Consider the following 19,685-nt stretch of genomic DNA (forward strand, 5'->3'; position numbering starts at 1 on the left):
TAAATGGGAGATGTTCTTGTTGCAAGCAGCCCAGCATGGTCTGGACCTTGTCCAGGTCTCTGTACTGAAGGTCCTCAACTACTTAATGCATTTAAAATAGTCTGGCCTTTTATTCATCTCTGAGACCCACCTAGCAGCAAGCCAAGCTTGCCATCTGCCTGTACAGTATTGCTTAGTCTTGTCACCCCCAAAAGAATATTACACACACACACTCCCACTGGTCAGAGAACCTCCTACTGCCTGGGACTTCAGTTTAATCTTCCTAAGGCTTGTGGAGCCTGCATTCAAACCTCTCCTTACACCACCGTGGTTTTTGTTGTTCTGATCCCTGCGGTAAAGGGAACAGAAATTACCTGAAAGTACCCCAATGTGGGAATTGCCAGTAGGTGTAGAGCCAGCATATATTGCTCCTTCACCACCCTCTCTACAGACCATGATGCAGAGGGCGTGTTGCAGGGAGTGGCTGGAGAGCAATTATGTGGCACAAGTGAAAGCAACCTTCAGATTGCTCTAACTGGTGCAAAGAATCAGGGACATGTAATAATAGGTGGCTGGTTCTCAACTTCTCCTTTTTCCTGTATCCTGGACTCTCCCACATAGCTGTGTGAGGGAGGGGAACCATTCTTGGCTACACTCTCCCAGGCGCAGGCAAAGGCAGTCAAACTCCTATCTGACTCTCCAGAGGGCTCCTGTCCTGTAGATAGGTAGGTCAGATTTCCTTTTTCCCCTGCAAAGCAGAAAATGGCCAGTAGGGGAACTCGTGAGCAGCTGCAACAGATGTTGGCTGTGCACCCATACAGTGATAAGACTGATTCAGATGCTTAATTTGAAAAGTGGCAGGATGCTTATGAGAATAATTTGTAATTATTTTCTTAACCTAGTTGCTCTCAAGGACCACTGCTTAAAGCTTTGGTCACAAGTGGCCCCAGGGCACAAGTTTTATACCACTGGCCTAGAATGTTACACATGAGGTACATGATACATGAACTACCTGACTTCATCTTACTTAGACAGCAGTGTGTAGTACATTAGTAACTACTTACCTAATAAAGGCTGCACAAAGAGGACTCTGTGGACTGGAGAATCTGGCCCAGTGTGTGTGTGTGTTCAGTATATTGCAAATGTTTGTGTCAATATGCTCTAGATCTCTGAATATACAAAAACATTTTTTCCTTAGCTATTTTTTTAAAATCTTAAACAACTATAATTTGTGAGGAGTTAGATTTACCTTGATGCATGAAGACTTCATGTGCCTAACTTGCCAGCGTGTGGAGTGATCCACAACAAGCAAATATATATTTTCCTAAATGGATGAGTTATGCATCTAGGTACATTCATTACATTAAAGAGTCAGAAGGATACAAATGGAATAAAGGGAACTGTCTATTTCAGTATCAAGTTCCCACTAACTGGAATGTTTTGGGACCTCTGAGCATTCTCAGTAAAGAAGAGCCCTCGAACCAGCTGACAAAGGCCATAGAGTCAAATTATAAGAGCAAAGGGAGTTTCCCACATGACTCAGGCTGGAGGCATGAACTCTTAGAGTGAGAATTCTGCAAGATATCTTCAGAGATATAAAATTTACCTTGCAATTCTACCTTCTCTTAAGATTTCAATTTCCCAAACTGGTCAAGGAAACTCTTAGGGCAGGTCTATGCAACAAACTTGAATTTGTAAAGACTTCTGGTGAAGATGCTGTAAACTGACAGGAGAGGCAAGAGCTGTGTCGGCAGGAGAAGCCTTCTGGCCAACATAGTGCTGTCTACGTGGGGGGCTAGGGTCCATATAATCTGGATTTTTCACACCCCTGAATGATGTAGTAATACCGTAGTAACTGTATACTTGGACTTAGAAAACAGTTTGTTTGCAGTAAGAGTGTTAAAATAAAAATGTGACAGTTACTGACAATTCTGCCAATAAACTTCAGCAATACATGAGTAAATAAAATTCTTTAAAAACGTTATAGGAACCCTACGACCAGGAAATGGACAAGAGATCTTGTCCCAAGGGACCAATCAGCACACTCCACAACAAAATAGAGTGCTGCAGCAACTGCAACAGGGGGACTGGAGATTACAGCAACTGCACCACTTGCATCACCAGCAACAGCAACAATTGCTTCAGGATGCTTACATGCAACAGGTACAGGGTTATTTTACTAAAGGAAAATGCCATGTTTAAAAATAATTAAATGTGAGTAAGCCCTCTTTTTAAATTCTATATTTCAATTACACATGGAAATTTAAACTTTTCTACTACTGTGGGGGGGTTCTGCCTTTTTCAGGCAGAGAGCAAAGTGGGCTGTCTTATTTCCCCTTTGTCCTACATCTGTTGTATAACACACTTTTTATAGTTACGTTTTACGTGCTAACCAGTTGCTGTTTCTTCCGGCTGCTTGAACTCAGATCCTAGCTGGATTTTGATTTAGCACTAGGTGTAAGTGATGTGTTGTGCGAGACACCCTTTCATTCCAACAATCTAGAAAAGCAACCTGATGCTGGCAATGACTGTCAGCAATAGTTTGTTCTCTGAAGAGCCATCCGTGTAGGATTCTCGTTCTGTGGTTTTGCCTAGTCAGTGTAAAATTCCCATAGCTGTTGAGGTTTTTTTGACCCTGGAGGGTAGCAGCGGTGAGAGCAGAAGACAGATCCCCCTTCTTGTTGGATCCCCCTGTAAATACTACTTCGCAAACATTATGGTCCCTTTTTTGACCATGGTCAGCAAAGGTGCTCCCTTTTGGTGATTGTGATTCTGCATTGCTCCAGCTCTTCTGTTGACACTGTGTATCCTTAAAAGACTTACTCAACAGAACACACGTTTAAGTATGGCTTCCTAAATTTCCTGAGGATCAGATCATTTTACTTGTACTGTGTGGTGCCTAAAACACATTTGAGGGTGAGTGATACAATAAATAACCATCTGAGAGGGAATCTAAAAGAGCAACCAGGTTTGACAGATCCAGTGGGTCCATAATACATAATTTTTTCCCCCACAGGACTCTCTGCTTTTTAAGGTAGACCATTGAGTTTTCATTTAAGTGTTCACTTGCAAAATACACTAAATACTGGCCCAGTTTTTATATCTTGTACTATCAGAACAACGTGTTTTAAAATGCACCAGTTGTTTATAGTGTGTTTTACACTTATTTAACCATTGCTCTCCTTTATTGAAAATGCTGCTGATGCATATAGATGCATTTTTTAAACAAGCTGTTTAAAATCATTACTCATTGAGTTGTTTCGGTTAATTTTTTCAGAAATATCTCTTTCTTTCTAAATGTAGTATCAACAAGCAATGCACCAGCAAATGGTCCAACAACAACTTATGATGCAATCTATGTACCAACAACAACCTTCCCCCTCCCAGTATCCTGCCATGGTATGTTGCCTGTAGATGCTGCTATTCTTTCTTTGATTAGTTGGTGTGCTATACAGATTAATTACAATGTATAGTAGTCTTAATAGGTATCTGAGCTGCAATAGACATCTTAAATATTGGGCAGTGAATCATCTAATTTGTTTCCCAACATGCTACAGCTTTCAGTGCTAGCATGTTTCTCTGTTCATATCTGTTAGCTGATTTTATAATGAGCACATTTTAAAGAATGTGTAGATTTGGGTACAGTTAACACATGTTGCCTGAAACACTGCTGAGTAGTTATTCACTAGCCTGAGAGATATTTGGTTGTTACAAGAACGTAGGCAGATGTTCAACGTCTAAAGGTTGGTAGAAAATTAAAGCTCTATAAAATCCAATATTTGAAATAAACTTCTCAGGCCAAGACTTTTTCAAAAGTGGTTGCTTAAAATAGGGTTCTTAAGTGGCCTGAATATCCAGCAGCTCCCTTTCAGGCTCCATTATACTGGTACTTATCACAATTGGCTAACAGTACATGTAGCTTCTGCAGTTGCATGCAGTCATATTAACTGAACACTCATTTTGAACACAATTATGGAAGTCTGGTCCTTAAAGACAAAAATAGAAAATAAAGCACTACAGTAGACACCATTTAAAATATTTATAATTTTGCTTTTGCAAGTAGATACTGAAGTATAGCATAACGTACATTAATTTTGCTTGCCTTTGCCAGTAAATATTTTAATGGTGACAGTTGTATGCACAAACGTGGCTGAGTTAACATTACTATTAGAACCTTAACTTTCTCAGAGTAATGTTAACTTGGCTACTCCATGCATACTATTATGCAACATCTCATTTTCCTGTTTTTACTTTTTATATTTGTTCATAAATAAATATTCTGAATATGCCATAAAATATAGGATGGGCACCAGAGCAGAGAGAGAATTTTTCATTTGCATTAAGTGATAAAGCATTTGAAATCAAGTATATGTTACATTGACTGAAGTTTGTTTATATGAAATATTCTTGAATGCAGCTTTTAAAATATATCTAAAGTCTTGAGTTAACAAACATCAAAAAATATCAGTTAAGTTAAACCTTTCCTTTATTTACCATTTGATGTATCATGATTTCCGTAAAGAGTAAATGTTCTTACATAGTACGTGTGCTGCAGTATGTAGGTACATCACGGTGGAAACTTTAAGCTCAGAATTTTCCTGCTTTAGAGAGATCTTTTGTAGGTGGTCTGGTCTTTTCTTAGCAAGATGGAATAATTTCCTATTGTTCTGCGGTATGCAGTCCCTCTGGACTTAGAACCTGACTGCAAAGGTGGTTTTATTTCATTAGACTTACGGTTAAACTTATTTTAAATTTTTCTATTTTTATTAATAGATATTATAATGTCAGTTTACTCCACCTTTGCAATGTAGAAAAAAGGACATGGAAAAATAATTAGCCCAATCTAATTAGTACACTCTCTTATCTCTAACATAATTAGAGATTTTACTCCCCCATCAAAATAGATTTATCTGGGTATGTGGGCAACTATAATTTTTGCAAGGATAATTTACACCAAGATTACTAAAATGAACATTACTCAGCATTTCAACCTTTAGTGGATATAGTAAAACATAACTTGTTCACGGTGCATACAGTACAGCATTGTAAGGATTCCTCTGTGCTGCCATACAGTGCCCTCAATATATTGCATGTGTGTAATTTAAAAAAAAAAAGGTAGCAGTTATATATTTACTTTGATCTTTTTTCCCTCTCCAACTCATATGTTTCAATGAGTGATTTATTAAACAAGCAATTTTATTAGTAGTATAAATGCTCTAATACTGATTTCCTGCAGTTTCAGCAGAAATATGTAACTTTGGCTTTGCCATAGCCTGATGTTTTTTGTCTTCCTCCTCATATATTAATTTCAGACAAGATGGGTGAGGTAGTATCTTTGTTGAACCAGCTTCTGTTGGTGGAGGGGATAAGCTTTCAAGCTTCACAGAGCTCTTCCTCAGGTCTGGAGAAGGTGAAGAACACTGTGAAGTTCGAAATCTTGTCCTGTCCACCAACATACGTTGGTCCAATAAAAGATACTACCTCACCCACTTCATGTCTTATATCTTGGGACCAATACAGCTACAACAACATTGGAAACTACGATGATAGTCATATTGCAAGTCCAAATACTGTACAAGAAGCAAAAGGAAAGTGGCCTGTTGAATGGCCACATGAATTCTGGTTACTTTATAATGGTGAGTCTCTTCCTCAGGTGCAACAATACCAGCAAGCTCTCTTACATCAGCGGATCCTTGCACAGCAACATCAACAGCAACAGCCACAGTCTCCTGAGTATCTTACCTCTCCTCAAGAGTTCTCACCAGCCTTAATTTCCTACTCTGCATCGCTTCCAGCTCATGTTGGAGCAGTGATGGATTCTCCTTATACTGCCAATAGGCAAGTAGGCATGTTGTTGAGACAGTAGTGCCGGAGGCCCTAGTTGACTCAATCCCGTTGTGATGGGCACTGTACAGATACTTGCCTGGTCCTTTCTCAAAGAGCTTATGCTTCCTTCACTATTCTGAAATGTATTTAAAATGTGTCCTACAATCTGCATTCAACTTGATGCTGTTTATATTGGGGTGGGGTGGGGTACTTCTCTGGCTACTCTGACTGACAAATCCAGTTCAGGTTCTGCTGCTGACAGAACACACCACTCATAGCTGCTTGCTTCTGGACTAACCTCACTTCCTGCCTTGGTTGGTCATGGGCTAAGTTGCTCAGGTATTGAACTTGACACCCTGCTGCCATTTACCATTCTGCTATCCCTAGGCAGGATTAAAACCTTTTCATATGCTGCTTCAAGGTATGAGTATGTTGTGATTTGCTGTTGACTGTTACTTGTACACCCCACAACACAAGCTATGGCTGAAGTTTCTTTCAGTTTTCAGGCCTCAACTTTAGCTGCACGCGGTGTAAACTTTTCTACTTTATTCACTATGCATTGGAAGGAAAAGATCAGCTTCATTTGTTATGATGGAAATACGAATGAGGCTGCAGCTAAAATATTTTCAGCTTACTTACAAAGCCGTGATTTTGTTAAATCAGTTTTCTGAACCAAACAGGCATGGATTGAAGGGTAAAGGAGAGAGCTGTTATGGTCAGATGTGGGTGGGGGTTGTGTTAAAAAATTAGGCTGAATTTGACACCATATGGGAGCCCTCTCCACAGATGTAAGATCACACTTGAGACTCGGTAGCTGGAGGCAACATTCAGACGACAGGCAGAATTTTCCTCCTGGCCAGTAGCAGGAATCCACAGAGACCATATCAGATAAACAGGCATAGTCTGCATCCAGGACAGCTAGGGTATGCTGTTAGAACTCAGGATTAACCATGGCCTGAGGTTTGATAGGCTTCTGTGAACCAGGTGCTTCTCAGAAGCCCCAGGGAATTCAGCAGGAGATCACTAAGGTGTTGTGGCCCTCCAGATAAGTCCCAAATCCCACAGCTCCAAATATCACCAGGGTATTGTCTGATGGGCCAAGATGACCTGACCACCACAGACAGGATGGGGGAAGAAAACGGACACCAGTGAGGATGTAGGAGACCTTATTAAAGAGGTGTGTCAGTATTTAGTTTATCATCTACAACCAGAGTCTACATATTTCTCTTACCTGTCAGGCAAGTTCACAGTTTCTTAGCAATGCAGGTCCCAGGTGGTGCCCCACCTTCCCCAACCTCAATACCTTTTTCCCCAAGGTGGCTGCCTCTCCTCCAGCCCCTTCCAAGGCAGTTTTTCTTCTTGGCACTCCTTCAGCTTAGTCTTCTTGGGTGCTGCTGGTGTTGCTCTTCCTCCTCTCTGGAATAAGCTGGGTCTGGCTTGTATAAACCCCAGCCTCCTCCCACTCCAGCAGACTCTGAAAAAAGTAGTTAATTGGAGTCAGCTTCTTGGGTCCTTTTTTCTTCCCCATGTGAGAGTTCGCTTGGTCACAGCTTCACAGCCCCTAAATCTCTGCAGCTTACAACAGAAAATAAAATCAAAAGTAAAATACAGACAACAAAATACAAGAACATTGACGAAAAGCTGCCAATCCTTTGAGTTTTTTTGGTTTTTATATGTTGTGTCAGATAGATACTGGTACAAGTTAATCATGTTTGAAAGACTTCAAGAGTGGATTTTCTCATTATTTTGTTGTTTTTTTTAAAAGGCCTTGACTGACTGACTGACTTGTTTTCATTGTCCTAGTATATTTCACTTCTACCTATAAATAAATGTTTCAGTTTAAGTTCATGCCTATGGATGCTCCGCCTTAAGATGTGCATGCGCTCTCGAGTGGAGATTGCAAATTAGTGTCCACAGGGCTGTTTCTGCTCAGAGCTGTACCTCACGCATCAAACAAGAGGATAAAAGGAGGCATGAGCCTGCTGCCACTCAGCTTCCTCTTCATTGCCTACAGCTCAGAATGGAGCGTTCTGCTGTCTTCAGGTTTCTGCCATTTTTTCCATTATTTATTTTATCTGTTTTTACTTAATTATCCCCTTTTCTATTTTTGGTTAGCATGTTTGCGCTCCTGGGAGCGAGGAGCTGTTCCCCCTTCCTCTTCTTGGACCTTTCATTTGCGCTGGAGCACAACCTGTTACACTTAAGGGCTTAACCCCTACCAGACCTGCCGCAGGACTTGTCCCTGCAGTGACAGACACTTGAGTTGCCTGTGGTGTTTGGGGGTTTCTTGCCTCCCCTCAAAACGTAAAGTGTGTCTGGTATTCAAAGACCGGTCCAAAAAGACAGGGAAACGAGACTAGAACTCCTGCCTAATGAAACGTACTCTAGTTCCAGAGGGGTCTGCTCCCTCCTCCTCCATGTTGGCCTCAACATTGCTGGCTGCTTTGGCCACTGTTGGAGCTTTGTCTGCAGCTCCAGAAATGATGGTTTCAAAGGAAAAGAAGCACGCCTCCCCAGCCAGGTGGACGAAGAAAAGAGGTAGGTCTTCCCATATGACCCACTTTCAGGAGACTGTACATCCCTCAGAGGGTATGGCTGAATCTCTGGCTGAGTCCAGGACCAAGGTTTTTGTACCATAAGAAGCCCTATATAAACAAGCCCAGTGGCACCACCTGATCATGACACTGCTGTATACACAGGGCTGTCCTGCATATCTCGACTCTGGTCTGTTACCGCAGTTCCGCAGACGGTTGAAGACCCTGCAGCTTCCTCAGTACTGCAACAATCTCTCTCTCACCAGGAGGCATTTCCGCCTCTGGTAACAGCCCAAGTCTTTATTATAGGCTATCAGAGGCCTCCAGCACCTAGATTTTTTTTTTTTTTTTTTTTTTTTTTGGGGGAGGACTTTATAATTTCTCATGAGCTGGAGTCTCCACTGTTGAGATCTGTCAGAGCTCCCTCCCTGGTAACATTCAGACAGTCACAAGTTGAGACTTACCTAAGTTGCTAGCCTTTAGAACTGGCTATGTTACCTTGAGGTTCCATTTGTAGCTCAAGAGAGGATTGGTCAGACTCCGAGATCTTGGTACAGGAATTCTTCCATGTACTGTACCACTACGCTCCTATGAGTCCCTCTAATGGAGAGACTTTGGGGGAACCTGGCAGACATTGTAGGCCTAGAGAGCCTGATTATCATTGAGAACTCCTACTTTTTTCTTGGGGATAAAGGATCAGTAACCTTACTGTCCATGGGTACCAGCAGACAATTCCCTCGCTACTTCGGTATTGGATGATACATAGGAGGAACAAGAAACTCAGGCTGAGGGGATCTCTCTTCCTGTGGTAATACCATCACTGCCTTCCTGTGCTGGTGACATCAAGACCTTCCGGGACTTCAGGCAGTGGCTGGTGGGCTCTCTCCAAATCCTGCTAGAGGAAGTCCAAGAGTCGCATCATTGGATATTTGGAATATCAATCCCCAAGGAAAGTTTGCCTTACCTATTCATTTCTCTATCTCTTACATGCACCCTGTGGCAAACACCTGCCACAATTCCATCCACCTGTAAGAGGGCAGATAAGATATATTATATCTCATCAAGTGGAGTAGAACACTTCTTTTCCCATTCCAGTCCTAATTCCTAGTGGTGGATGCAGCCAACGAAAGGAGCCATCAAGCTCACTCTAGACCTTCTCCAGTGGACAAGGGATCAAGTGGCTGGACTTGCTGGGCAGGAAGAGCTACTAGTCTTCTGCTCTTCAATTTCATATTGTCAATTATCAGGCCTTCATGGCAAAATAAGACTTCGCTACATACTCAAAATTTACACATTTTACTGGACACCTGCCACAAGACCAGAGAGATCAATTTCAGTCCATCTTGGAAGGCTAATTAGTCGCAAAAGCCTCTGTGCAGGCTACCTGAGATGCCACGGCTCCAGGTCCAGAGCCATTGCTGTGGTCATGAGAAGAGCATCCTGGCTCCAGGCCTCAGATCTTCTGAGAGAGGTGCAAAACACTATGGGGAGTCTCTCCCTTTAGAAGGACCCAATCTCTTCAGTGAGAATATGGACTCCTCGTCTTGCATACTCAAGGATTCCAGGGCTGTTTTGCGGTCACTGGGGATTTAGTGTTTGTTTAGTAGATCTCAAACTGCTCAAAGATCCAGTCCATTCCAGTATCATCAGCACGCCTTCTCTAAGCCTGAGGAACTCTTCTTTGGAAGATACAAACAGCAAAAATGAGGACCCCTTCCACTCCCCCACACACTTCTACTCAGTCTGCTCTCGACTGAGCTCTTAGAGCATTGAGCATCCCATTCTGCTGGATCCTCTCTTGTGCAATTACTCCCTCGTGTCCCTTTTGGTGACTGTCTGTCCCACTACTTACCTTACCTCAGCCAAGTGGATACTGGAGGTCATCAGAGTTGGTTATTCCATCCACTTTCACTCCCCTCCTTCTCACTCCCCCTTACCCATCCCTCTTCAGGGACCCTTCTCACGAGGAACTCATAAGACAAGAGGTTCAATCCCCCCTCCTCCTCCTGTGAGCAATAGAGCCAGTTCCACCAGAGTTTATCGGAAGAGGCTTGTATTCCAATCTCTTTCTACTTCCAGAGAGAGAGAGGGTGAAACTCAGGAACTTGAATTATGTCCTAGCACAGCACTTCAGAATGACGACACTCACTACCATTATTCCATCCCTAGATCCGGGAGGCTGGTTTGTTGCCCTCAACTTACAGGATGTCTGCGTTCATGTAGCCATCCACCCATCCCACAAGTACAGCTTACACTTCAGAATAGGAACAGATCACTACCAATATTGAGTTGTCCTTTTCAGACTCTCCATGGCTCAAAGGCTGTTGACAAAAATCCTCTCAGCAGTAGCAGCTTCTCTGTGTCAGCTCGATATTCCTGTACTTGGATGACTGGCTGCTCTAAGGCGGGTCACCTGAGAAGATCCAGTCATCAGTGGGCAAGGCATTAACCTTATTGTAATCTCTGAGCCATCATAGGAAATCCATACTAATTCTGGAACAAAGAATAGACTTTATAAGGGCCGCTTTAGACTCCACAATACCAAGAGCCTGTCTACCCAAGGAAAGATTTTTCCATCCTATCCAGTTAATCTCAACACTGCAGTTCAGCCCACAAACAACCTTAAAGCCTTGTCTAGAGCTACTTTTGCCGGTGATATTCCCAACCCCAAAGAGAATTGGGTTGTCACCATTTTTTCTCTTAGCTTTTTAATTTTTAAATTTGAGTTGAATTTTTTCAGCCTGCATGGGATGTGGGATCATGGTTTTTATACAAACTGCAAAGGGGGTGAGGGGGAGCAACGTAGAAGGGGTTTGGAGATGAAACCAAGAGGCTAGGGCACAATGTTGTACGTTTCCAGTTAATAAGAAATGGAAAAAATGAAAGTATATTTACATATCTATTTAGGTCTGGTCTACACTGTAAAGTTATGTGTGCTTTAACTGAAAAATTTCATGCCTTGTGTGATGTAGTTAAACCAACCTAAGCCCCAGTGTAGACACTCTCGACATAGCTATGGCCTCCCAGAGAGCTGGGTTTAAGAACCTCTTCCATCGTGGTAGTGTCTGTCTATGGTACAAAACTATAGTGGTGCAGCTGCAGCACTGTAGGTGTGCCACTGTAGTGTTTCTAGTGTAAACGTTCACTTAGACATTCACATACTACTTAGTCGTCTTTGTTCCTTGAAAGTGATCTCCGAAGGAAATGGGTTTATGCCTCTTTTTCTTTTTTTTTTGCTGCTGTGCTATATAAAGGCCTGAAAAGTTTTAAAAACCACATTCATTAGAAGTTGACATGTTATATACCCCTCCTGTCTTCCCTTATTTTTAATGAAAACCAAAGAACAGGTAGTATTAAGATTCCAAGAAAGGAAAAACTTGATTAAAGAGAAAGTGACTTTATTTTGTTTAAAATTTATCTTTTTCTTGTTAACACTTATTTAACTTCATTAACTCTATAAATAATTGGAGGAGGAGAACCTTTTAGTCAATAGCCCCAGCCCTTCAATTAAGAACCAGCAGGTCCCAATCTACAGATACGTTTTCTTCTCCCCGTTTCCCCCCCCCCCCCCCCCAAAAAAAAAAAAAAGAAAATCCCAGCAACAAAACAGGGAAAACAAATTTTGACATTCCCAATATTCCTCCCCTGCTACCCTCCTAAAAAAGCAGAAATAAACATACTGGCTATTTTAAAATATAATACAGAAACAAATAGATACACTGCCTTGACTATTTCAGGTCATGTTTACATTAGAAGGTATTTGCAGTTTGGCCATGCTTAGACTGAATGGAGAAAAAAACTCAAAGTAAAACACAAGTTGAAGTGAATTACATACAACAGTATAAAATAAGGTGGAACAAAACTCTAAACTATCTCACTGGGAAGTTGTCACATTGTGTGTAAGAACAAATATTTAAAGACCTCTGAAATGACGAAATTCTGATATGCTTAATTTTACATCAGTAGGCTGTAATGTTTCTTTATCTGCTTCCCCAAATTGACTTCACAGGTCAGCCGTTCCTGATACAGAGGCCGTTTCCAGTTACCCAAAGCAGAACATCAGTAACCCACCGGATATGTCAGGCTGGAACCCATTTGGAGAGGACAATTTCTCCAAGCTAACAGAGGAGGAGCTACTGGACAGGGAATTTGACCTTCTGAGATCAAGTAAGGGACGCTTGAAGGCTTATTTCGCTTCACAGTAAATAAGGGCTCTGTGTAGGTACACTCAACAGTGCCAAAGACTGTCCTTTTGAAGGGCCATGCAGTCTGTTGTACACAAAATTCTTTCTGAGCATTTGAGGGCAGAACTAGGTCCGCTTTCTCACTTTTCTTTCCATTTGGAAAATGTTGTGTGCGGGGGAAATTCACTGTTTAGCATTAGCAGCTATTGATATAATCTTTAACTCTTCAATATTTCTCACATCTCCTTGATTGTCAAGAATTCTAAGTATCAGTAGTATGGTGTTCAGATAAATGAGACAATTTAGCTGCTTGCATTATTCCATTTGCAGCTCTGTTTTCTTGCACACCAGAACAGAATGGTCTGTTGGTCTGAAATGCCCTTTGAAAATGCCTGAAAGAAAAATTGGTCTATTACATTATGTTAATGTTTTGTAATGTCCTTTGATGAGTGGCTACATGTAAGGGCTGCTTTATTGTTCTGACATGGCAATAGTTGAATAAACTTTTTTCCTCTTTAAGTCAGATATCTCAATGTTTTTACTTGAAATCACTTTCTTTAGTCAACTTGTTGGTATTCATCCTGATACTATTTTCAAATGTAATTTTGTTAAGGAAGACTAGAGCTGTTTTTAAAAAGACCTGTAGCATGTAACAAAACATGACATTGACTTCAGAGTTACAGGTATAATAATTTGACAGATAGGATCAATTTCTCACTTGTAAAAATGCAACAAAATAGCTAGTGGGGAATTAATGGAAAAAGAAACTATAATTTTAACAGAGCTGGCTTCTTTCACATTTCTGGTGGCTTAATTTTTCCAAGTGACTTTTTTTTTGTAAGCTTGCTGTGAGAATGTGGAATGCCAACAAGCAAAGTGAACATAAGAATATTAAAGACCATACATGAAATCGTTTTTCTACCATTTAAATTCAAGAAATCATCCTAAAATAAATAGGGCAGAACCGAAAGCTTACCGTAGTGTTGCACGAATGTGGTTTATTTGTACCATTTTTCTAAGAGATGTCAAAGTAGCATTGCAAAAATGAATTATTTCCAGTAGAACAAAAAACTTGTTCTTGTTAATGTTTGGGAAATGAAGATTGTCCTAGTTGAAAATAACCATTCTTTAAAAAATTGAACTTGAAACTATTGTCTTTCCAGTAATTGTGTTTAAAATCTTAAGCATACTTCCTTCAAAAGGAGCCTTGGAAGATTTGGAAATCAAAATAATACTCAACAGGAGAATGTTTGTTTAAAAGTGAAAGGTCAACATAGCGCTGCCCATTCTCATGATTCCTAACCACTTTGCTGACCATAATTATGCTAAATGTCCGGAGTATGTCCTGTGTCTGGCTTCACTGATTATTCCGTGTTTCCAATAGATGTAAGGAAAACAAAATATACTGACCAGAAAAATATTTTAAGTGGCTTCATGACTAATGTACTAGCTGCCATCTAGCAAATGTACTTACTGAGAATGGCCAGCTATACTGAGCATACTCAAAGTTATGTTCAGTCTGGTGAAAGATGTAGAAAAATTGACAACTTAAACAGATTCTAAGAAGGGAAAATAAGATTGTCAGAGATTTAAGATTTTAATTTTTTTCTTCATACAGTGTGATCATATTCTAAAATTCCAGCAAAATAGAAATCCTAAAGTAATGCTATTTTCACACAAAGTCACTTTCTTTGAAGGTTCTAGGAGGTTGATTTCTGCCTGTAAATGCTAGTGAACTTTGCATAAGGTTATCTCATCAGGAAATTCTAACACCATTGTCTCAGAGGCCCTGAAGTTATGTAATGCCTTTATACACACCTGATAGAGAGCTTATGACGCTTTGTAGTGAGATGACTGGTGGTATTCTCAGTGCAAGATTAAGGAGAATACAAAGAAGAATAGTTGATTAAGATTATTATACAGTCTGTAGGCTAGAGCTACGTCTACACTAGCACTTTTGTCGTTTTATAGCTTATGTCACTCCGGGGTCTGAAAAAAACACACCCCAGATTTACGTAAGTACACCGACATAAGTACACAGATGTGCTCCCGTCGACACAGCGACCGCCGCTCATTGGAGGTAGTTTAATTATGTTGACGGGAGAGCTCTCTCCTGTCAGCATAGAGCAGCTGCACGAGCGATCTTACAGCGGCACAGCTGCATCGGTACAACTGTGCCACTATAAGCTTACTAGTGTAGTCATGGCCAACAGTTGCTTTATTCCAACATCACAGTGAGCGAGATGGGACTGTAAAGTGATGGCAGAAAAAGGAAGAATTATTGTAACATGACAAGAATTAGAACAACTTTTACATGGCTGGTGGCTCCTGTTAATATAGCGTTCATGATATATAATGCCTGCCATTGAATTTGTGTAGTAGCCTTAATATGATGTTTCTTGGAACGCAGTCCTTGTAAAAACGGGAGTGCTTGAAACCACACAATTTTCTCTCCTCTTTTGCTCTTTACTGTTAAGTCGGGCGGAATACGTAGTAAAAGTTAGAGCATAGTAGACATTAGACTTCATGTTACCTTCATGCCAACATTTGTTTGAGTTATTCCTTATTTCCTCAAGTATACTGAGCTTCTACAAGAGAATTATATGAAGAAAATAAACTAATGATGTCTTGTACTCTACAATCCCTTGTATCTTTTCTGCTGATTCTCCTTTAACAGTTACTGATTACTTCCATTGTTCAGTGTTTGTATTATACCCTGCTAGTATAACTGACTAAACAAACAATGGATGCTGGTGCTGGTGTATCTTGCTTTTCCCCTACCCTAGTCTGTAAAGTGGCTTTACTATTGTACAAGAGGCTCATGATAATAAGCCACTAGCACTTCACATTGTAAAATTAAGTGCCTGAGCACTGTTCCATTTATTCAGTATTTAGTACTTAGCTTGTACGTAGCACTGTATATTTAAAAAAAAACAAACAACTTTTCAAACATCAACTAATATCACATTTCATTTCTGAACTAGGGAATAACTCCATTTATAGATAGGGTTAAGTGATGTGCCCTAGGTCCTTCAATGAGTTGTTAGAACCAAGACTAGAAACTCAGGTTTCCTGACTTTTTTTTTTTTTTTTAATATAACCACAAGACTGCGCTGCCTAGGAAAATGTTGAGACATAACTTGCTGTGGTTTAACAAATAATACACTAGGTGGCAGGCTGGTTTAGTATACTGCAGGAGGTGCAATAGTTTTTATTCCTCACCTTTGGCTTGAGTCCAGTTTAAAAGCCTCAGTGGCAAGCCGTACTACACATCACAGATTTCCACAATCTTCACTCCGACAATGAGGATTTTCTTAATGAATTCCTCATTGCAATTATTGACGTCCTGTCACAAAAGAGATCCCTGATATTAAGGCAATAGTAGACAAAGTAGATAAAATACTTCCATTACATTTTAGCCTATGGATTTTGATGTTGAGACAGTTAGCAGTCTTGTTCTAAATGTATGTTCTGTAATATCTATAGTAATCTTTTAAAATCAGAGCACAAATGTTTACCGCTATACAGTTAAAATGGCAAAAGTGGTAAATGTACAGGCATACTCCTCTACAGAGATAATTTACATAATTCTGGTTTTAGTTATTTCATTGTACATTAACAAGATTATACTTGCTAAAATGTTTTTGACATCGTGCAGATGTGTTTAAATATATATCACTTCTCTTTTCATAAAATCACCAGATTCCTTTCAACAGGAGAAGACCTCAGTTTTTACAAGAGACAGCCACTGTTTATCACAGAATGTGTAAATTTTCTAGGTTTATTTTTGCTTTTTTTGATCTGAGGGAATAAGGACGGAAGAATGAAAACCCAGAGAAGAAAATTTTCATTGCTGTACTACTTAGTCCGATAATTGACACGTTATAAGCTGTCATATAGTCTTTTGAAATAAACTTTTCCGTTTGCTTTCAGTTTCACTGGGCTGGCATATCACAAAATGTTGATCCTTGTTTTTATTTTCTAAAAGCCTAATTTGTTATGTCATGTCACAGTTTACATATACATTAAAAATATGTAAAGTTTTGTTCACTATTCATTAAACAAGTTTCCTAGGTTCTCCCTTTTGGGTCTCAAAAGTCAACGTTTTTAGGGTATATGATTTATCTGCAGCTATCAGCATCTTCATCTTAATGTGGGCACGTTCTACTATACAATCTCTCATATAAACTGGTTAAACTATTATCTGCGTACATAGTAGAGTATGCACAGAGAACTAAAGTTCTTGATGCTATGATGGTTAAGCTTTTTGTTCTCCATGTTCACTGCAGGAGAAATGAATAAACTGAATATTTTATATCATATATAAAAGAATATTATGCTGTGGAAAAGATCCTACTTTCACAGAGACAAAGTCACTTGACAATTAACCAGTAGATGAAGCTAAGTGAGAACGCTTTTGTGTAAAAACATTTTTTTTTTTTTTCAAAATTAGCTATTCCATTAGCTACTGGCTTTTTTTCTGCATGGTTTCCTTTTCCGTGGTCATGGTTTTAAAGATGCCAATGAAGCTGCAAAGGCCAAACATGAGTGATTGTAATGGGTTTCTGAAAATTATAAAATTGCATTACGACTAAATGGTTTCTTTACTGACTAAACACTCAGCTGCGGTACTACACTTTGGAGCCAAAGTAAAATACTCACTGGAATATGGGTAACAGTAGTTGAACGGTCATCTCTGCTCACTATGATTTTCTGTTATCTTGGCTCCTGAAGTCTTTGCTGAAGATTTTGTTCCTAGTGTAAATAAATAAATAAAACATACTTTCCCAAATTGGAAAATTTTACTATTGCTGAGTTATTGCTTTTTAAGCTCCAGTACTCTTAAACTGGAACCTATGGTTTTGGGATTGAAAACTGCCCATTCTCCTAAATAGAATTCCTCTTCAGATCCATTCTGCATCATATTATTTTTGAGATCCAAAATCACTTCAAACAAGTGTGCATATCATAGAATCATAGAATATCAGGGTTGGAAGGGACCTCAGGAGATCTAGTCCAACCCCCTGCTCAAAGCAGGACCAATCCCCAATTTTTGCCCCACATCCCTAAATGGCTCCCTCAAGGATTGAACTCACAACCCTGGGTTTAGCAGGCCAATGCTCAAACCACTGAGCTATCCATCCCCCCATATGGGGCCTATGCCAGCATTCTAGAGAAATGTATAGAAGACCCATGGGCATGGGATGCTCAGTATAGTTTAACTCCAGCTGTGTTGAGGAACCATCCAGTCCATGTCTTAAGCAAATTAACCATTTTTTGAAAATGTTTTTTTGTATAGTCATTTTTCCAATTTTATTCTGTTTTATGCTTTCTTGTTGGTTCAAAGCAAAAACTAGAGAGAGCTGGTTATTAAAGAGGTGTGCATCTTATGACAGGATGCAAGTCTTGTTTGGATTGTGGCACTTGTGTGGAATCTATTGCATTATCAATTGGCATTAAAGAAACTGATAATTTTCCTCTAAAGCCTAATCATCTATGCTGAAGGACAAATAAGTCTTCATATCAGTGTGCTAACAGTCTTAATTGCCTTAATCATTGACACTCAAGGAAAGCTCATGCAAGCTTTTTATCCCTCAGTTCCAGGATATCACATGAAAGTAACTTTGCTTGCTTCACATGTTGAGGGTCCTTTTGAGCATCAAGAAACCATGGAGTCAGCCTGCTTCTGCCCTGGCCTTAATCAGGAAATTGGACAAACTCTTAAATCACAGCAAGATTTAATCATCTTCCTCACCCTTCCTTCCTTGGGCTCCTTGTTGTTACTAGTAAATTTACAAATCAAAGGGAAGCATGTCACTGTGACATTAACACCAAAGGTTAGCTCAATTGAGAAGGAAGGCTTACTCATTTTTGCTACTAGCAGCAGTATAACTGTAATGGTACACAGACTGAAAACCAGCCTTAGCAAAAACAATTCAATAGCGGCAGTCTCAGGGTGTGGAATGCAAGGAGTGCCAAGTCAGTGAAACTTTTCCTGGATCCCATTAGCTTCGTCTTCTGAATCAGCTGATGTTCCCAGAGAGCTAAGAATCCCAACTCTTTATTTGGAATCTAGCTGTCTGAAAACCTTCTACCCATCAATCTGCCTCCTTCCCATCCATATTCTGAGGTCTTTTCTGTGAAAAATAGAGGGGAAAAACAGCTGGTCTCCATTTCGCCTATAGCAGGAGACTAGGGATGATGGTACCTAAAGCCTCCCACATGCACATTTTACATAAACTTGTATTACGGTAGTGGCCACAATGCAGCAGGCTCTGTCCAGATATGCAGTAAGAGGCAGTCCTTGTCCTGATGACCTCACAACTTAAAAAACAAGCAGCAAACAAAGGGTGGAGGAAAATAATACTTTTTTTTTTCTCTATCAGCTATCTCCAGCTGGTCCTCAGATTCTCCGTGAATAGTCAGTTCATTTAATTGGCACTTGGAAGTAAGAAAGGTCAATACAGACCAGATCAGAGAAGATGTTACCTGTAAAAGGGTCATGTAGGAACAAATGTGAAGATGGCTGTGGGAGAAATGGAAAAAATTGGAGGTTGTCTGCTCATCACGGGCAGGGAGGCAAAATGTAAGAGTTAAACAGTTAATGTTAGGCAGTATAAGTAGAGTATATGCAAAAGAACAACTAATCAAATTCCTCAGACTGGCCCTATGCATAGGGGTGTGATGGTGGGAGGAAACAATGTTTTTTAAAGCCTACCCATACACCTGTCCTATACTATGCTTTAATATGACAGTGCTTATTACTATGGCCTCTGCAGAATGCCATTTTTGAAACTTAAACTGACCAGGAGCTACTTGAAGTCTTCCATGACTCAGACATTCAGGATTTGCTGTAACAGAGCAGAAATTGACAGGCTTTTCATACAACAATCTGATAGATGAACACACACACATAAACTGGCACCTAGTGCACAGATGAGCTGGTGCAACTGAGAGCAAGTTGAGTGCACATATGACTCAAGAACCTGCTCAGGTCTGACACAGTGATGTTGCCACCATCATCTTCCCCTACACAGAGATCCATATGAAGTCTTGAGACTTGGGTACTGCTATAAGTGACACACCTGTAATCAACATAGTTGAACCACCATGTTCTGCAACTCTCTTGTGTGTATTTGCCAGAAGGGCTTATGACCCATTT

The 19,685-nt window shown here is 40.2% G+C and overlaps 1 protein-coding gene across 4 annotated transcripts in view; it reads left to right on the top strand.

The window, feature by feature from the left end:
* The window catches only part of BMP2K (BMP2 inducible kinase), a 108,587-nt gene that overhangs the window by 66,395 nt on the left and 22,507 nt on the right, over positions 1 to 19,685 (top strand). For all 4 annotated transcript variants that reach the window (XR_012158433.1, XM_073340471.1, XM_073340472.1 and 1 more), the window contains 4 exons: positions 1,967 to 2,142; positions 3,283 to 3,378; positions 5,633 to 5,817; positions 12,349 to 12,506. Coding sequence is in view for 3 of the 4 variants with exons in the window: in XM_073340471.1 (XP_073196572.1) it covers positions 1,967 to 2,142; positions 3,283 to 3,378; positions 5,633 to 5,817; positions 12,349 to 12,506 (615 nt within the window). In the remaining variant the exon portion in view is untranslated. The remainder of the gene's footprint in view (positions 1 to 1,966; positions 2,143 to 3,282; positions 3,379 to 5,632; positions 5,818 to 12,348; positions 12,507 to 19,685) is intronic.

The sequence above is a fragment of the Lepidochelys kempii genome, chromosome 4 (genome assembly GCF_965140265.1).
Source record: "Lepidochelys kempii isolate rLepKem1 chromosome 4, rLepKem1.hap2, whole genome shotgun sequence".
In the NCBI taxonomy this organism is placed as follows: domain Eukaryota; kingdom Metazoa; phylum Chordata; order Testudines; family Cheloniidae; genus Lepidochelys; species Lepidochelys kempii.